Source organism: Ostrea edulis, chromosome 3 (genome assembly GCF_947568905.1).
Source record: "Ostrea edulis chromosome 3, xbOstEdul1.1, whole genome shotgun sequence".
NCBI classification, from domain to species: Eukaryota; Metazoa; Mollusca; class Bivalvia; order Ostreida; family Ostreidae; genus Ostrea; species Ostrea edulis.
Genome location: NC_079166.1, coordinates 77,681,585 through 77,698,417, shown reverse-complemented (window position 1 = coordinate 77,698,417; position 16,833 = coordinate 77,681,585). Strand labels below are relative to the sequence as shown.

General features: G+C 35.5%; 1 protein-coding gene across 3 annotated transcripts in view; it reads left to right on the top strand.

Moving 5' to 3' along the window:
• LOC125676215 (uncharacterized) overlaps window positions 1–16,395 on the top strand; it is a 144,847-nt gene extending 128,452 nt beyond the window's left edge. The window contains exons 16-19 of one of the 3 annotated variants that reach the window (XM_056159041.1): window positions 4,631–4,858; window positions 8,158–8,279; window positions 12,414–12,462; window positions 13,140–13,275. In XM_056159041.1, coding sequence (XP_056015016.1) covers window positions 4,631–4,858; window positions 8,158–8,279; window positions 12,414–12,437 — 374 coding nt within the window. In that variant the 3' untranslated portion in view covers window positions 12,438–12,462; window positions 13,140–13,275. Of the gene's footprint in view, window positions 1–4,630; window positions 4,859–8,157; window positions 8,280–12,413; window positions 12,463–13,139 lie in introns of all 3 variants that reach the window. The other 2 variants (XM_056159040.1, XM_056159042.1) reach the window with 2 other exon arrangements.
• The last annotated feature ends 438 nt before the right edge of the window (window positions 16,396–16,833 follow it).

Below are 16,833 nucleotides of genomic sequence, written 5' to 3'. Positions count from 1 at the left end.
GTTATTGTATATCGCGTTTTGCGTTTCTTGGGCTATTGTAATGTTATTTTTGCGTTTCTTAGGTTATTGTATATCGTGTTTTGCGTTTCTTGGGCTATTGTAATGTTATTTTTGCGTTTCTTAGGTTATTGTATATCGTGTTTTGCGTTTCTTGGGCTATTGTAATGTTATTTTTGCGTTTCTTAGGTTATTGTATATCGTGTTTTGCGTTTCTTGGGCTATTGTAATGTTATTTTTGCGTTTCTTAGGTTATTGTATATTGTGTTTTGCGTTTCTTGGGCTATTGTAATGTTATTTTTGCGTTTCTTAGGTTATTGTATATCGTGTTTTGCGTTTCTCTGGTTATTGTATATCATGTTTTGCGTTTCGCGGGCTATTGTATATCGTGTTTTTCGTTTCTCAGGCTGTTGTATATGTTGTCTTGTGTTTCTCGGGCTATTGTATATCGTGTTTTGCGTTTATCGGGCTATTGTATATGTCGTTTTGTGTTTATTGGGTGTTCCATTCATTCGTGAAATTTGTTTATCGTGCAACTTCGGAAACTGTCGATATCATAAGTTTAAGTGTAATTCGAAAGCTTCACTTGTTTGAAGAAGCTTAACTCATCCCGTTTATCATAAAGTTGAGTTGTTAGTTTATTTATTTCCACTAAAATATGAATGTGTGAAGCAGAAGTGGATGTTTACACGGTAATGATCAAATATAGCTATTTTTAAGAATGTAAATACAGTATGATGTAATTCAGCATAACCTTGCTATTCTTGAACTTTTCTGTATATTCCCATGTTAACTGTTTGCCCTTTCCTGTGTTCCCATCCTACCCTGGTACATAGTGTGAACAGATTTGAATCTACAGTACCTGAAGATGCTTACGCATGAACCAATCTCCCCCCTGATATGTCAGACAAGTCTTATATGTTTTAAAAGATTTTTAATCACATATTTACCCCTTTACCTAGTGAACATCACTCAGGCGATACATTATTCCTATCCCAAAGTAGGTGCTCCTCGCCACGTAATATGACATTGACTGAATTCCATTTTCTTAAAACTAAATATTGAACCCGTTTTATTGACACCACTTGTAATAACTGATCATGTGTTAGTGTGTAATTATTTATGAATGTTTTAAAACCCGATAGTTCACATTAGGAAGCGAACACACAAACATCTTTTTTTCACATATTTACCCCTTTATCTAAGCTAGTGGATATCAACTTTCCAACTTCATGTACCAAATGACCCGGGGATACGCACACAAAACGATTCCATCACTTTATGAAAATACAGATGTAAGAAATACAAGCACATCTAACAGTGGTAGCTCTACGACCCTCCGTATCACAGAAAACATAAAAAATTCTCTGAATGATGATATACATAATGGAAATTCATCGTCAACATTGAACATCCAAACAAAGACCGCGCGACATTTATAACGCAGATTCGGGTGACTGGTATTCTAGTATCCATGAATAATCCTAAAGTGTAAAATTAATGCCCTTCTCATTTAAAATTGATCTTTTATGAATTAAACATTGTGACAGCCATTATTCATTTTTGTTTGTATTTCCCAACGGACTATACATTTATAGTGGCGTAATGTTAAAGTTACGGATATAGTTTGGATTCAGGTAAACAAAACATAATACTGGTCCGTATTATCGAAAAGGTCTGTTACGATAAAATATATAATAAAAGAATATCCGATGGCTTGTGGCTCGGGGATAGAGAACGCACACCGATTTGGATAATAATCATATCCAACCACAAACTATTGGATATAATATATATACACATTTATGTAAGAATATTCCATTATCACCTGCATATGGTGTTTATATATCTCAACTGATTCGATATGCAAGAGCTTGTTCTGGGTATAGTCAGTTTTTAAATCGAGGTAAGCTACTGACAAACAAGTTGATGGTACAGGGATTTCAACAGTCTCGACTGAAGTCAGCATTTCGCAAATTCTATGGTCGTTATTATGATCTAGTTCGTCAATACGACCTCGCATTGGGTCAAATGCTGTCGGACGTGTTACATACCGATTGTTAAGCCGTTCTTGGCACACTGATTTTGACTGCGGATAACTCCGTTTACCTGATCAGGATATGGGGCTCACGGCGGGTGTGACCGGTCAACAGGGAATGCTTACTCCTCCTAGGCACCTGATCCCACCTCTGGTGTGTCCAGGGGTCCGTGTTTGCCCAACTATCTATTTTGTATTGCCTGTAGGAGTTATGAGATTGATCACTGTTCGTTATCTTCACCTTGCACACACATATATATATATATTCACTCTTAAATTTCTATCCACTATTACAACTCTGTCCTATGTCCTAGCCCACCCTGGGGTTACGATTTGAACAAAATAAAATACCAAATACTTAGGGATGCGTGTACCGTATATTACATATGCCTAATCATGACCTTGCTGTTCTTAAGAAGAAACAGTTCAAAGGTTTTGTTATATATATATTCCTTTTTAAAACTTTGATCCCCTATTCTGTTCCCATCTCCAACCCCGGGATATATAATCACATTCACAATAATTACAATTACCGAGGATGCTCTCAAATAAGTGTCATCTTATTGGCACAGTGGTACTTGAAAAGAGTTTTAAAGACCGCACCAAATGTTCACCATTTATTTACGATTTCCCCTTTTATGAATGCGGAGCTTTTCCTTTGAAGAATATTGAATCCCCTTCATCTAAGAATGCATTTTTGGGAATTTTTGTTTAAAAATGTTCATTGATTATGGCGAAGAAGTCGATAATGCTAAACGTTTTCATTGGACGGACAGACGGGCGCCGGACAAAATATGATCATAAAAGCTCAGTTTAGATTTCAGATGATGTGAGTTAAAAGTACAAGGAATGACGAATAACATCTACATTGTTTAAATTGTTGTGGATCAAGTCATCATAAGCGTTTCACCGTCATGCTACATTATTGGATCATCTAGACACATTTAAAACTTGTTTTTGACGACAATGGACGTATAATGTACTCTTACTAAAATGTAAACTCGTAGTCACTGTTACCATATAAACTAACTACACACAAATTAGTAGTAAGCCAGGCTAACTTTTCGGGCAGCCGAGCGTTTAATTAATAAACAAAAATATAAAATGATTATAAATCATAGCAAATGCGATATTACATAAAAGGAAATACAGCTTAAGGAAGTTAGCTCCTGAGCTTTTGAGTACAACTGCACAGGATGCTACAAATAAGTATTCACTTGTTCAATACTGATCCCATTGGTGGAAAGATATTGCACATCTATTGCTGAACCGTATCCAGTTGAAAATTGTTGTGTCAATTCAAATTTTGAAAGGGTTTGACAGGTACTATATTTTGTGACGGAAGGATTCACTAATCAAAAAGTTATAATTCTGCATGGTATTGCAGATTCTGTTTCATCCAATTTATCGTCTATTTTTATACCTCTATACGTGTATTTCAGTTTTATCATTTATGATACAGGTAGTTGAGACTTGGACCTAGTTCAAATGTTGTAATTTATTAACTTGGCTGATATATTTTTCCATACAGAACACCGATTCTTTAAAAAAGAAATTAAATAATTTACTCGAAAGTTTGTATAAAAATTCAGTATTTTTGCCAATAATTCAAAAATTTGATCTCCAACCACCGCTTTTAATAGTTGCATTTTAAACTGCAAGACCAGACCTTGAAAATTACATAAAATTTTAGAAATTGACATTACTCCTAATATTTCCTTTTAAACTCTCAATTTTGATATCACGAAGTTTTTCGTATCAGGTGCAAAAAGGTCATTATTTATTTCCTTTACTAATATTAATTTCTTTTTTCATCTGTAGTGTTAGAAGACATGATTATGTAACTATTTTATCTATAATCGAGATGTGTTGCTTATGTTGTGTTGACACTAACAAAAAATAAAATCAAGTTTAATTGAATGAATTTTAAGTGCAAAAAGGTCATGTTTAGAACACTATAGCTCAATAACAAGCTTTGCGACCCCTGTTTTTCTTCTTAATTTCCTAATTCTTCTTCAATGTAGAAATCAAACATACACTTCCCAAAAAAATGACATTACTCCAAATGTCAGGTGCGTACATCTTTAATAACCATTTAGCGTTTACTCTCATCAAAAACATTACTAACCGCCCAGAAAAAAAACATAGATAGAAAAGGATTATAAAAAACTATGGAAATCTGTGTCCACGCGCCGGTGTTAATAATGTCTAGAGAGTGAATACTGGACGTGTATTCTTTAGCTGTAATTTATCAATAATATTTAATAAATTGTTGAAAATAAGGTGCGTCTGACTCCTTGAAAGTGCTGACTTAGAATGACTATTGTTAACCTACTCTACTTTGATATCTCCATAACTTTATCTGATTGGTCGTCCTATGACCACCCTGCGTATCATTACGCCAATGCATTCGAACACGCTTCTATGATACATGTACAATGTTTTCCCGCTATTCTGCGAAACACGGGAAAACTTTATTGTCACTCCGTCTCATGCTATGCGTGCATGGACAATAGAATAGTATACAATGAATAGACATATATTTTGAATAAAAAGTGTTTAGTGATCGATCATACAATATATTGCTGTTTACAGCCAGGTCAACAGATATGGGTAGCAACAAGAAGAATGAGGCCGATGAGAAGAAGGTGTCTTTCTTTGACTTTGGAGGACAGTGCGCGTACTACGCCTGCCATCAGATTTACCTGACCAGAAGAGCTTTCTACATGGTGGTAGTGGACGCCTCTAAACGTCTGGACCAGGTGGTGGATAAGAAAGTGTGTGACCAGGATGGCAGCATGTTCTCTGGGTGGACTTACGGAGGTATTAATCTTTTGTTCATAACACGGTTAGATTACATTTTAGGTCACTTGAATCATGAATGCGACCAAATTCGATGTTTTGTCCATCGCCGTTTGTTTGTGGTATGCAAACATTTAAACCTTTTAGCTCACCTCAGTAATGATCTGAAATTAGCTTTTTTATGTTCAAACTTTCCGTCGTTGTCGATTGTGCCGTCGTTTTAACCTTGATTGCACACAGTGTCGATGTATCTCCAGAAACACTCATCACTACTGGATCAAGAATTTAGGTCGTATAGTGTGATTGTGTATAATGACTATTATGTGCATATTGACTGTATCTTATCTTCCTGAACATTTGTCTTTGTTGGTACTTGTATCCTCATCATCTCCAAGTGAACTATGAGTGGTATTGTAAAATCCAAGTGGCATGACAGTCAAAGGCATGTCACCTCAGCTACAGGTGAAACCTGGGCGGGTTAAAAATAAATAGGTGTTTAAATTGAAAAGCTTGAGGATAACTTCACAAGGAATTATTCTCTTTTGTGAATAAACTGGGATTCGGGGATTTTTTTTCTTAAAAAAATAAACCTCCATTGAGTACAAAATAGAATTCATATATATATATACATATATATACACACACACACACACACACACACACACATATATATATATATATATATATATATATATATATATATATATATATATATATATTGTTGCGTAGTATACCTGTGTTTTAGATAGTGACTATTGTGACATAGGCAAACCTCTAAAAGCTTCACGAAGTTCTGTTCTTTGAATGGTACTATGTGTAGGAACGTAAACGTGATTACTATTTTTTGATTTCGCTATGGAACACTCTATAATTTTGGTCTAGTATATATAGACAGTAAATTATTTGGCAAACACCATTCTCGGAAATCACCATGGATATAGCATTGCTGGGGATTGGAGTGAACGGCAAATTTCGATAGCACTATTTAGGCTTATTTTCATTTGATAATTCAGCACGGGGGTAGACAAGAAACTGGCATTTTTTTTTACTTTCGCTTTGTCATGCTTACATTGTAAGTCAAAACGAGTTATGGAGTGTATAAATTTTTAAACTGTCCGTCGGTCAGTCAGTTAGTCCGTCCGTCAGTCAGAGTGTACGAAATGATAGTTGTGCGCGTGTCATAATCTTTGACAATTTACAGTTTATTTCACTATTCTGTTTGTCTATCAAAACTGACAACGACAATATCGTTATTCTCTTAAACTGAATTACAGTGTAGAGAAGTAAACAAAACGAACATAATATAGATGTGCATGTAAGTCGTGGGTAAAGGTACATTTCGAAAAAAAAGGAACAAATAAACAAAACTAGAATATACTGTTGTTCGTGGGTGGATTGATTAACCTAGAGAACATACTCTCTTAGAAATGATAAGCAATGCTCTTGGTTGTTTTACATTAGTTTTAATTATCACTAGAATTGTATATATAATGCAATTCATCCCTTATCTCTTTCATATTGCATAGCTGGCAAGAATTAAGGATGTATACTACACCAGATAAATTTGATCCGGATAAAAAGTGGAGGATATGTACAACATTTTGAAATTGAAAACTTTCAAATTTACTTTATTTAGTCTAAAATGCAGTGTTAATAGTAAACAATAAGAAAACATTAAAACTGGACTCGAACCCGCGATCCACAGTTCAGCAGTCGACATGCTAACCTACTCTAAGAGTTTAAATGAATAGACAAATATTGCTGATATTTATATTTTCATCCATGTTTTAAAATGAATTCAGCCAGTAAGAGGACCTCTTTGATAAATACGTACACATTTCTCATATTATCCACCATACTTCTCTCAAAAAGCCTAATTTACTTTAGTCGTATATACCCCAAATGTGAATATTTACATTCACTGAATTTTCCTCTTATATTTCTTTTGAAATTGACATTGCTGTCATCATGCAATAAAATACATGGATGTTGCAAACTAGTTCGATCCGGTTTTCTAGTATCACCTGACTGCAAAATCATTACCAAATATGGAGTGTCATCAAGGTCAAAGGGTACATTGGCTATTTCATGAACATAACAAATGGGTCAATCATATGATATGTAAGATCTTAATTCTAGTTTACATTTAAAAAGAATACATGATATTATAACTATAAACAATAAAATGTTTTTCTTTGTTGTTTCTTCGGGTAATGAAGGTAGCAATCATTGCAGAAAAATGCATTTTATTGTTTAATTGTCACACCTGAGTGACTTTCTAGGTGGACTCAACCAGTACATATCTCTGATGGTGAAATACAGTGAATGAGAAATAAATGAAATCACGTTTTAAACATCATGTTTTGCTCAAAATTACAAAATATTTATTGTATATTAGAGAAACATTCTGAACGTTTAGATCATTTTTCGAAAGCCTAAAAGGGTCATTCGAGATTCGAAATTTACAATACGAGATTCGAATTTTGAAATTCAAAATCCAAATTAACCAATCAAATCTTGGTCCCAATATATTAAAGGTTAGAGGGTACATGCATATCAACTTAGAATGAGACAGAAAGCTTATTCTTCTAATATGTTTACCAAACAACGAAATATTTCTTTTAAAACTACTGGTATAAATATTAGGATGCATGCTTAGCTTGCATACAGGCTCATAAAAAGCGGGAAGGGAGGGGCAGAAAACTTGTTCCAGCTTCCACATATTTAACTCTGTATTGTATGTGATAACCATGTCAAACAATGACGAATACACCTCATTATATACCTTAAAGTCAAGTCGTATATGAAGCCTATTAACCGATGATACCCCTCCAACAATTGATTATAGTTTGATTTTTTTCCAGTTAAGTACTAATGAATATGTTAAGTACTCGTATACTCTCTCCGTTAGAGCTATATCGATATGCTTCATCACTTCCGCTCACCAGTTATCACGATAACATGCGCAGCGGGGTAGACGAATATTTCAACTTGTTGTACATGCTATTTGATGAAAAACACCTTTATTGGACATACCCAAGCACAAAGTCGGTACTTGTTCGAGTGTAAATAGCATTAAGGACTGATACACGGTGCCAATCATCAATTATTCATCAGATTATTTTGCACCATTAAGAAAAGCCTATAGAATTGTAGACCCCCCTGGACACCCCCCCCCCCAAACTCAGATAAAAACAATCGGCTTCTTTGCTGCAGAAACTAACATGTTTATTCTTAGAATGTTTGGGAAAATTCAAGATTCTGTACTTTGATTTCGTTGAGACACCTGACATATGTATTTTAAAAATAATTTATTTCAGATTACTTCGTTTTTTGGATAAAATCCGTTCACACTTACTGTGGTACAGATGATGGAGCACGCCAAACGCCTATAGTCATCATTGTAGCGACTCACTGGCACCAAGAAGAAAGAAAATATGAGGTTTTATCACCCCTCTCTTGTATCTCTGTATTCTTTCTCTATCTATTCCCGCTCTTAAAAAAAAGAGGACATCATCATTACAGTTACAATTACATGCTGTATATTATACACACACACACACACACACACACACACACACACACACACACACACACATATATATATATATATATATATATATATAGCACTAGAATGACCAACGACATGAACAATTGGAATTGTCAAATTTCCGGGACAACCTGTCCCTTCGTCGGGGCGTGAAAGGATTACATTTTGGAGAAAACACAAATATAATTAACAATAAGCACTAAAGCTACACTACAAAACCAGCTAAACACTTTTACAGCGGATTACATGTTGCAGGCTCTGTTATTAACTCAAAAAAGAATAAGAATCAGAGCGTGAACTCATCATGTCTGGTCCCGAAAATTTGACAATTCCAATTGTTCATGTTGTTGGTCATTCTAGTGCTTTATATAATTATTTTCCCTGACCATTGTATTGTATCTATTTAAAATAGATCCGACAGTTCTTCAGTGCTTTATATTATATATATATATATATATAGAGAGAGAGAGAGAGAGAGAGAGAGAGAGAGAGAGAGAGAGAGAGAGAGCACAGAAATAGCAATGGAATCTTAAAGGAACATAGCTGCCCTAAGTGAAGAAATATTTGATATAAAGCACAAAAAATTTCACTTTATTTGGATACCTACTTCCGCCGCTACCCGGTGTTGAACTCACGACCTACGAAACCAAATCTCCTAGCAGCATGTAACGACCGCTCGACCATCTAAGCAAGTATATCTATCTATCTATCTATCTATATATATCCCATTTCCATTTTCAATGACCGTGTAGCGTGTGACAGCGTGGCGACAATTTCATCCTCATCGAAAGCAAGTTTTTTAGACTTGCCTAAATGGTCGAGCGGTGTAGCGCGTTTGTTACAGGCTGCTAGGAGATTTGGTTCCGCAGGTCGTGCGTTCAACCCCGGGTAGGAGCGGAAGTGGGTATCTAAATAAAGTGAAATTTTGTGCTCTCTCTCTCTCTCTCTCTCTCTCTCTCTCTCTCTCTCTCTCTCTCTCTCTCTCTTTCTCTCTCTCTCTTTCTCTCTCTCTCTCTCTCTGTGTGTGTGTGTGTGTGTGTGTATTCACTTTTATTCCGAAGCGCTTTTGCCCTACGGCTTTTCAGAGAATTTTGAAAAACAATGTAATCTAAAGCTCCTATCTGCGCATGTGCATAAATACTTCCGTAGGACAGGTTTCGTTTTACGAAAAACGCTTCTTTCGTTTTAATCAACTCATCAATCTTGCAATAGTGCGTTGTTGCAGTGTATACAGGTATACTAATCGAGGTGATGCGAGAGGAAAAGAGGAGGGATTTTTTAAAATTAAAGGATACTTCGTTTATTTTCATTCAAATTTAAGAAAGGTAGCCATATGATGGAGGGATACATGGTTAAATGATAAAATAAAATCGATATCACTCTGTGAAATAAATCTCAGATGACATTAAGACATTCTTTAGTTGCCATACAAATACAAATCTTTGGAAATGGTAAATTCTAATCTGGGGAGATTGCTTCATATTTTTATCATGACAGGCGAAGATAACGAACAGAGTTAAGCAAAAACGGGCCCCTGAATATATCAGAGTTGGGATCAGGTACCTAGGAGGAGTAGGTACCTCCTGTCGATCGGTCACACCCGCCGTCAGGCCTATATCTTGATCAGGTAAATGGAGTTATCCGTAGTCAAAATCAGTGTGCCAAGAACGTGTTTGATACCGATTGTTAGACCGTTCGTGGCGCATTGGTTTTGACTACGGATAACTCCATTTACCTGATCAAGATATAGGGCTCACGGCGGGTGTGACCGGTCGATAGGTGATGCGTACTCCTACTAGTAACCTGATCCCATCTCTGGTGTGTCCAGGGGTCAGTGTTTGTCCAACGATCTATTTTGTATTGCTTATTGAATTTATAAGATTGATCACTGTTCGTTGTCTTCACCTTTCTTGTATATGTATGTCCTGCTCAAATGTCCCATGATGATCCGGGTTAGAATAGGTCATCAGTACCCTTTGCTTGTCGTAGAAGGCGACTAAATGGGACGGTCTTTCGGATGAGACCGCAAAAAACAGAGGTCGCGTGTCACGACAGGTGTGGCACGATAAAGATTCCTCCCTGCTCAAAGGACATAAACGCCGATAGTTTTCAGCCCTTTACCGGCAATGGAGACGTCTCCATATGAGTGAAATGTTATCGAGAAGGACGTTAAACAATATTCAATCAATCAATCAAATGCTGATATATATGTATGTGATATGTTCATTTTGTTTTTAATAATTAATTATTCATTTCTTTATTCACATTACTGTATCTGGCATTTTTTAGGCTATAATTGATATATTCTGGCTATGCATCTGTGTAGGTTTATATTTATATATAAGTACACATATACAGTGTGTATTATTAGCTTTTCATTTATTAGACATGGATTTTAATAATTAATTACTATAATTAATTACTATAATATTAAACTAAAGGCAGATATTTATTTTTGGTAGAAGAATAGTACTTGACGAACAACATTGAAGATAATATTAATTGTATATTGAAAAAAAAAATCATATTGAAGATTTCTTTTAATTATTCAATTCACTGTGTGGGTTAATATATATCGGATTTGCGCTGAAAAAGTTTTATGCTAAATAATTATAAAAATGAGTGAAATTCATATCTGTATTGTCTTTAACTGAGACAGATTAACAGTTTCAAAGTGTTTTACAGTCTTGTCTAGTCCTTTGTGGTTTTATATCCGTTCCCGCTGTTTCCGTTAGTATCAGAATCATGACTTTGTTTATATTTTTTTATACGGCAACCTCGAGCGTGGCATCTGAATAATATGGAGTGTGTGTGTGTCCGGGGGGGGGGGGGGGGGGGGGGGCATGGGCTGAAATATCGAGGATGACTCCTTCACATGCAAACATTTCGCACGTTATTGTTATTTCAGTCATGCCAACATTGACAGTTTTCAGCTTTTTGTGTTTAAAATATCCCGGTTTGCCATTTTCGTTGTCAATGTAAACACGGAAGTTCCGGAACATACCCACAGTATAGCGTGTTCAATGCTATTTTTTTATGTTTCGTAAAATATCTTCCTCATTTATTATCAGAACGCAACATTGAAATGCCAAAATACATATTAAAGGTGAAACTTATACATGTACACTTTCACATAAAAAACCTCGATTGAAATATGTACGAAGAAGAGGCGTTGCTCAAATATAGCTTTCTCCTGTGAAAGTGGTTATGCGCATGCGCGAAAGTTCAAGTGAAGTGGACTATAATATAACTAGAAGTCGTTATCATGACTTCATAGTAAAAGACAGCGTACAATGTTTGGCGCAGTACCTGTTCAAAGAAAGTGTCAGAGTAATGCATTACAATATATGTGTAACACATATTCACATGCTTATCAACATTTTAATTCACGAAACATGAAATCAATTATATATATGACATTTATAGTGAATTATCCATTGAGTTTGTGGTTAAATTTATCAATAAAATATTGTTCTTTTGCCCACCGTAATTGTTAATTTCCTTCTATAACTTCCAAAATTATTAAATGTTCTCTGCCGCACAATCAAACTGCTCGCTACCGGGAGTGTTTCTCACCGATGGGTTCTTGATTTGTTGCTTTTGGATACGTACTCGGTCGGATACCTTACTTCCGGTTTGTCCTATGTATGCCACATCCGTCGCAAGTCATGCAGTAAATGGTTGTTTTTGTTTTTGCTTCACAGTTCATGTTTAATCGAACTTCAAAGTCATTCCATTTTTAAATGTAAGATAATTTACGATTTGTTAAAAAAATCACTGGTTCCACAACAGGTCTTTGGAGACAGTAGATATTTCTTTATCAGATGTAAATTTAGCTTTCGTTGGGAGTTTCTTCAAATTTAAAGTTTGATTTCTGCAATAGGTGATATTCTTTTCTTGAATTTCTTGATTGTTGAAGTACTGAGAAACAATTATTCACTGTATTGGAGATGTTGTGATTTGTCGAAATATGCGTGCCGACAAAAGGAATGCCTGTGCATAATGTTTTAGAATATTTTTTTTCAGATAGTTGTTTTCAAATTCCACTGAAGAGCAGTAGGGCGAAATCCCTTTGGTATAAATGTGAAATCTTCATTTGATTTTTTCTATATTTTGCCTATACCAAGGACTTATTTTATTCTCTCTCTCTCTCTCTCTCTCTCTCTCTCTCTCTCTCTCTCTCTCTCTCTTGTTTGTTAAAAGAATTCAGTATTCAATACAGTAACTATTCCAATAATGTACTTCAAGAAACACAACACTGACTAAGATTTCACTGTTGGCGCATTCGGCGTCAATGCGTTGTCGTCCTTCTGGGGCACGTCAGTATCTTTTTTTAATAGAAACACAGAAAATATACTGACGATCCCGCAGGGTGAAAGCGCTAGAAATAAAAGCTTGGGTACTGAATTTTATTTCTGACGTGTGTATGTGCGTGTGTGTGTGTGTGATGTCATTTAAATAATAGGGGAACAATCAATAGAAACACAACATCTTGAGTGTGAATGCAGTGTATGTTTGTTACATGTAGCTTGGACAACTTACATTTAAACATTCCAATTTTCAGCAGTGAATTTCAGTTTAAAACTTTTCTATTATTATAAAACATACTTTTTTATGGTTTGCCACTTTATGGTCTATCCTTGTAATTTTCTGTAGCATGAGCTATTATTCTAGGTACCTTGTATTATAATCGTACACGTAATGAGTTCATAGATAAAATTAATTTATGTGACTGAAATTGTATAATTTTAGAACAAAGACGCTCTTATCAACGAATTGCAGGGGGTTCTTCCTAAAAATTCTCGTCTTTCGCAGTACATCAATAAGGAGAACTGCCATTGCATACAGTTTCCTATTGAACCTCTTCAAGAATTGGAGAGACACATCGTGAAAATAGTAAGCCAGAAACGATGGGGAGAAACTATTCCAAAAGAGTGGGCATTCTTCGAAATTGAACTTAGTCAAACCAAAGGTTCACGAAAAATATCAAAGGTTCAAAATATAGTAACAAAAGCACAAAAGGAAACACGCGAGGAAGACGTTCAGCATTCGACGGAAGATCCATCAACAACGAAAGACATGCTCCGATATTATCATGATGCTGGAAAAGCTTTGTATTTTGATGATAAACTACTCAGAAATCATGTGGTCATTGACGTTCAGTGGTTTATTGACGCATTCAAACACATTATCACTGACGAATTACATTTCAAAGGAATTACTGCTAGCAAAGAAGACTGGGATGAATATTACATGACTGGCAATTTGAAAGATCAACTTCTAAAACAGATTTGGAAACATAAAGACGATGAATTAAAGAAAGAAGGCAAACACGTGAATGGTGGTGGTGATGATGATGATGACGACGACGATGATGATGATGATGACAGTGATGATGATGATGAACGATTCTTCTGTCAACATGAAGAGTCACTCCTACTATTCATGGAGAGACTAGGCTTAGTTGCTCGTGGGAAGAAATCCCGTTCCCACTACGTCCCCTGCATGAATCGTCGAAATGTTGATGAACACAGTCTAAAATGGATCCAAGAATCAAGGAATAAATCACCTGTTCTTATATACAAATTTGATTTCTTGCCATATTTCCTGTACTTTCGCCTTGTCGTTGCGTGTATGCAGGAAATGGAAGTAGTGAAAGAAGAAGAACGATCGTGCCTTTACAAAGATGTTGCTTTATTTCTCTCTGAGGGATACGTCGTGGTTATCTCCGTCACAGCAGAAAGTATACAGCTACAAATAGTCCATTCTACACCTGGCTGTTCTTTGGAAAAGACTAAAACTAACAACATCCAAGATATGATTGAGGGATTATTGAAGGACCTTACGGGGACATTTCACAGAAAAATTTCATTTGAAAAGGGGCTACGATGTCGAGATGATGACACAAAAACAATTCCTATGGATATACATGGACACTTTTTACAATCGAAGCAAATTCCAAAAAGTGATCCCGTAGTCCAAAATTGTCCTTTACATTTAACGAAAGGTCAACATTCCATAAACACCAGGGAGTTGACCGAGTACTGGAAATTGTAAACAAGATGATTTTACATTTTTATTTGCGAGTTTTCCATGGAAAATGAACTGAAGAGTTAATGGAATCACTAAATCTAGTACACAGTGAATTTCCCCACGCCTTCCATCGGTATTCTGAGTCACCAAATGAAATACTGCTATTCAAGTTGATCCCTTGCATTCAGTGGTATGACTTAAATTAATCCGCAAAATTCCAAGTATAATTTTCACGAACGTTGTGTTGTTCTTTAGGAACAATTCCTTGATAAACTCGCTCTAAAGACGCAAGGATAGGGCTAAGATGTTCACAAATTTAACACTTTTATTTTTACTAGTGAACATAGTAAGGCCTTTACAGAAATCGTAGAACTCATGTCATCAGGAATGTGTTGTCAAGGGTGTAAATATATGGATGAAACGTCATCGAACAATATTGGAAATACATTGTATATACTTAAACTTCTATAAGCCCAGTGTAAAAATACGTCAATACCTAATATGTCATAATACGTTTTTCATTCAAGGAGTGTGGGGCATTGTTTTGTCAGTTTTCTTCTTATTATTATTAAGACCTAATTGATATTCTTCTGTTTCTTTTTCTTTATTATTTTTTTTTCTTAATCGATTACTCAAAAACGCAAGGGCAGATTTTCAGGGATAGTAGATATTGATTGACTTTATGACGTCACTTCCAGTCCGAGATGTCGCCAATTTCGATTTTTCAGAGTCTCGTTTTTCAGGAATTTTCTTCCAAACCATTCAAGATACTTGGCTGAAATTTTCGGCGATTGTAGACTAGGCGTGTTTATTCTTATGTTAAGAATTATATTGATATTGATCAAACAGCGTCGTCCCTCATCTGGGTACGAAAATGGAGCTTGCACGTTTTAATTTATAATCTGTAGTCATAAATATTCAATAATGATATATATAACAACATTTATACAGTTTAATGGGATCTTTTGAGCAATATCCGGAAATACACTTCATGGATCGCCTGAACTGTCGAATGTGTCTCGCAATCAAGAACGTTTCTCTAGAGAAACATTTGATAAGACGTGTAGAATAGAAGTTGTTCAGTTTTGCAAGATCTATCTAATGATATTAAGAAAAAGGCCAGCGGGTCTCATGGCTTGCCTAAACAGTACAATTTGTATCGTAACCAATAACTTTTATCTCGAGAAACTTATGATGTTACATGCTGATTAGAAGTTGTTCAGCTCAATGAGATACATGAGATATTTTAAGAAAGAGGACCACGGGCCTCATAAATCACTTGAACAGTCGAATATAATTGATAAATCATATATCTTACATGTTTATCGCTCTATTATTAAGAATTTAGGTGTTTATTCCTTTCTTCACTAATTGAATTATTCCAATCAAAATCTCATCCCATCAGAAATCGGACGGAAGACCCACTCGTTTCTCGTAACTAGATCGAGTCATTATCTTCATTCTTCAAACCAAGTATTGTTTGGACTGTTACCTGAGAACCCTTAGACATTAAGACTCCAAACTTAGAACATGAATAGGTGGAAGAAAGGAGATGTATGCGGTACTAACATTTTTACCTTGACTCATTTACATGTATAAAGTTAATATTTTATATCAGGATCTGGTCCTTGATATTGCCCGCATCATACTCTTGCACTCAATATTATTGCCCCATTATAAGGAAACCAAGCTTCGAAGTGAATGCATCTGGGTTTTTAGACCCTCTAGCTTACATATGAGAATATAACATATTTTTTGCATTGCCATATCATTGAGCATGGGCAGATTCTATCAATGTAATATAATCACCATACCAATCTGATGCAATCTATAGTCCTTTTGGTGAGTACATGTATATATTCCAGTAAGTGGCTTATAAACCAGATATTGAACATCAGTGTGTTATATGCTTGATGATCTATTTCACTTTCACATGTAGTACATTATCAACAATAAAGAGACAAACCATATATTCTATGCGCGTTGGAATTATTTTTTGTATGGTTTGAGCGTTTTCCCATACTTGTTTTGTTGTATGTGATTTTGGTTATGAAACCCCATGACACCATACGTATCTTACTACCAAGACAAACTCAACGATATTGACAATCCAAACTTAGATTAATTGATTGATTTTATATTATTCAACCTCCCGCTTAAGAATTTTTCACTGATAAGCACACGTCACCATTGCTGAAAAAGGGCTGAATAAATGACCTATGCTCGGCGCTTACGGCCTTTGAGCAGGTAGGGATCTTTATCGTGCCGGACCTGCTATTGCACGGGACCTTGGTGTTTGCCGTATCATCCGAAGAACCGCCTTATTCAGTCCCCTCTTGCGACAGGCAAGGGAAACTGAGGACTTATTCTAACCCGGATTTCCAGGGGATCCAACGTAGACGTTTTAAAATAG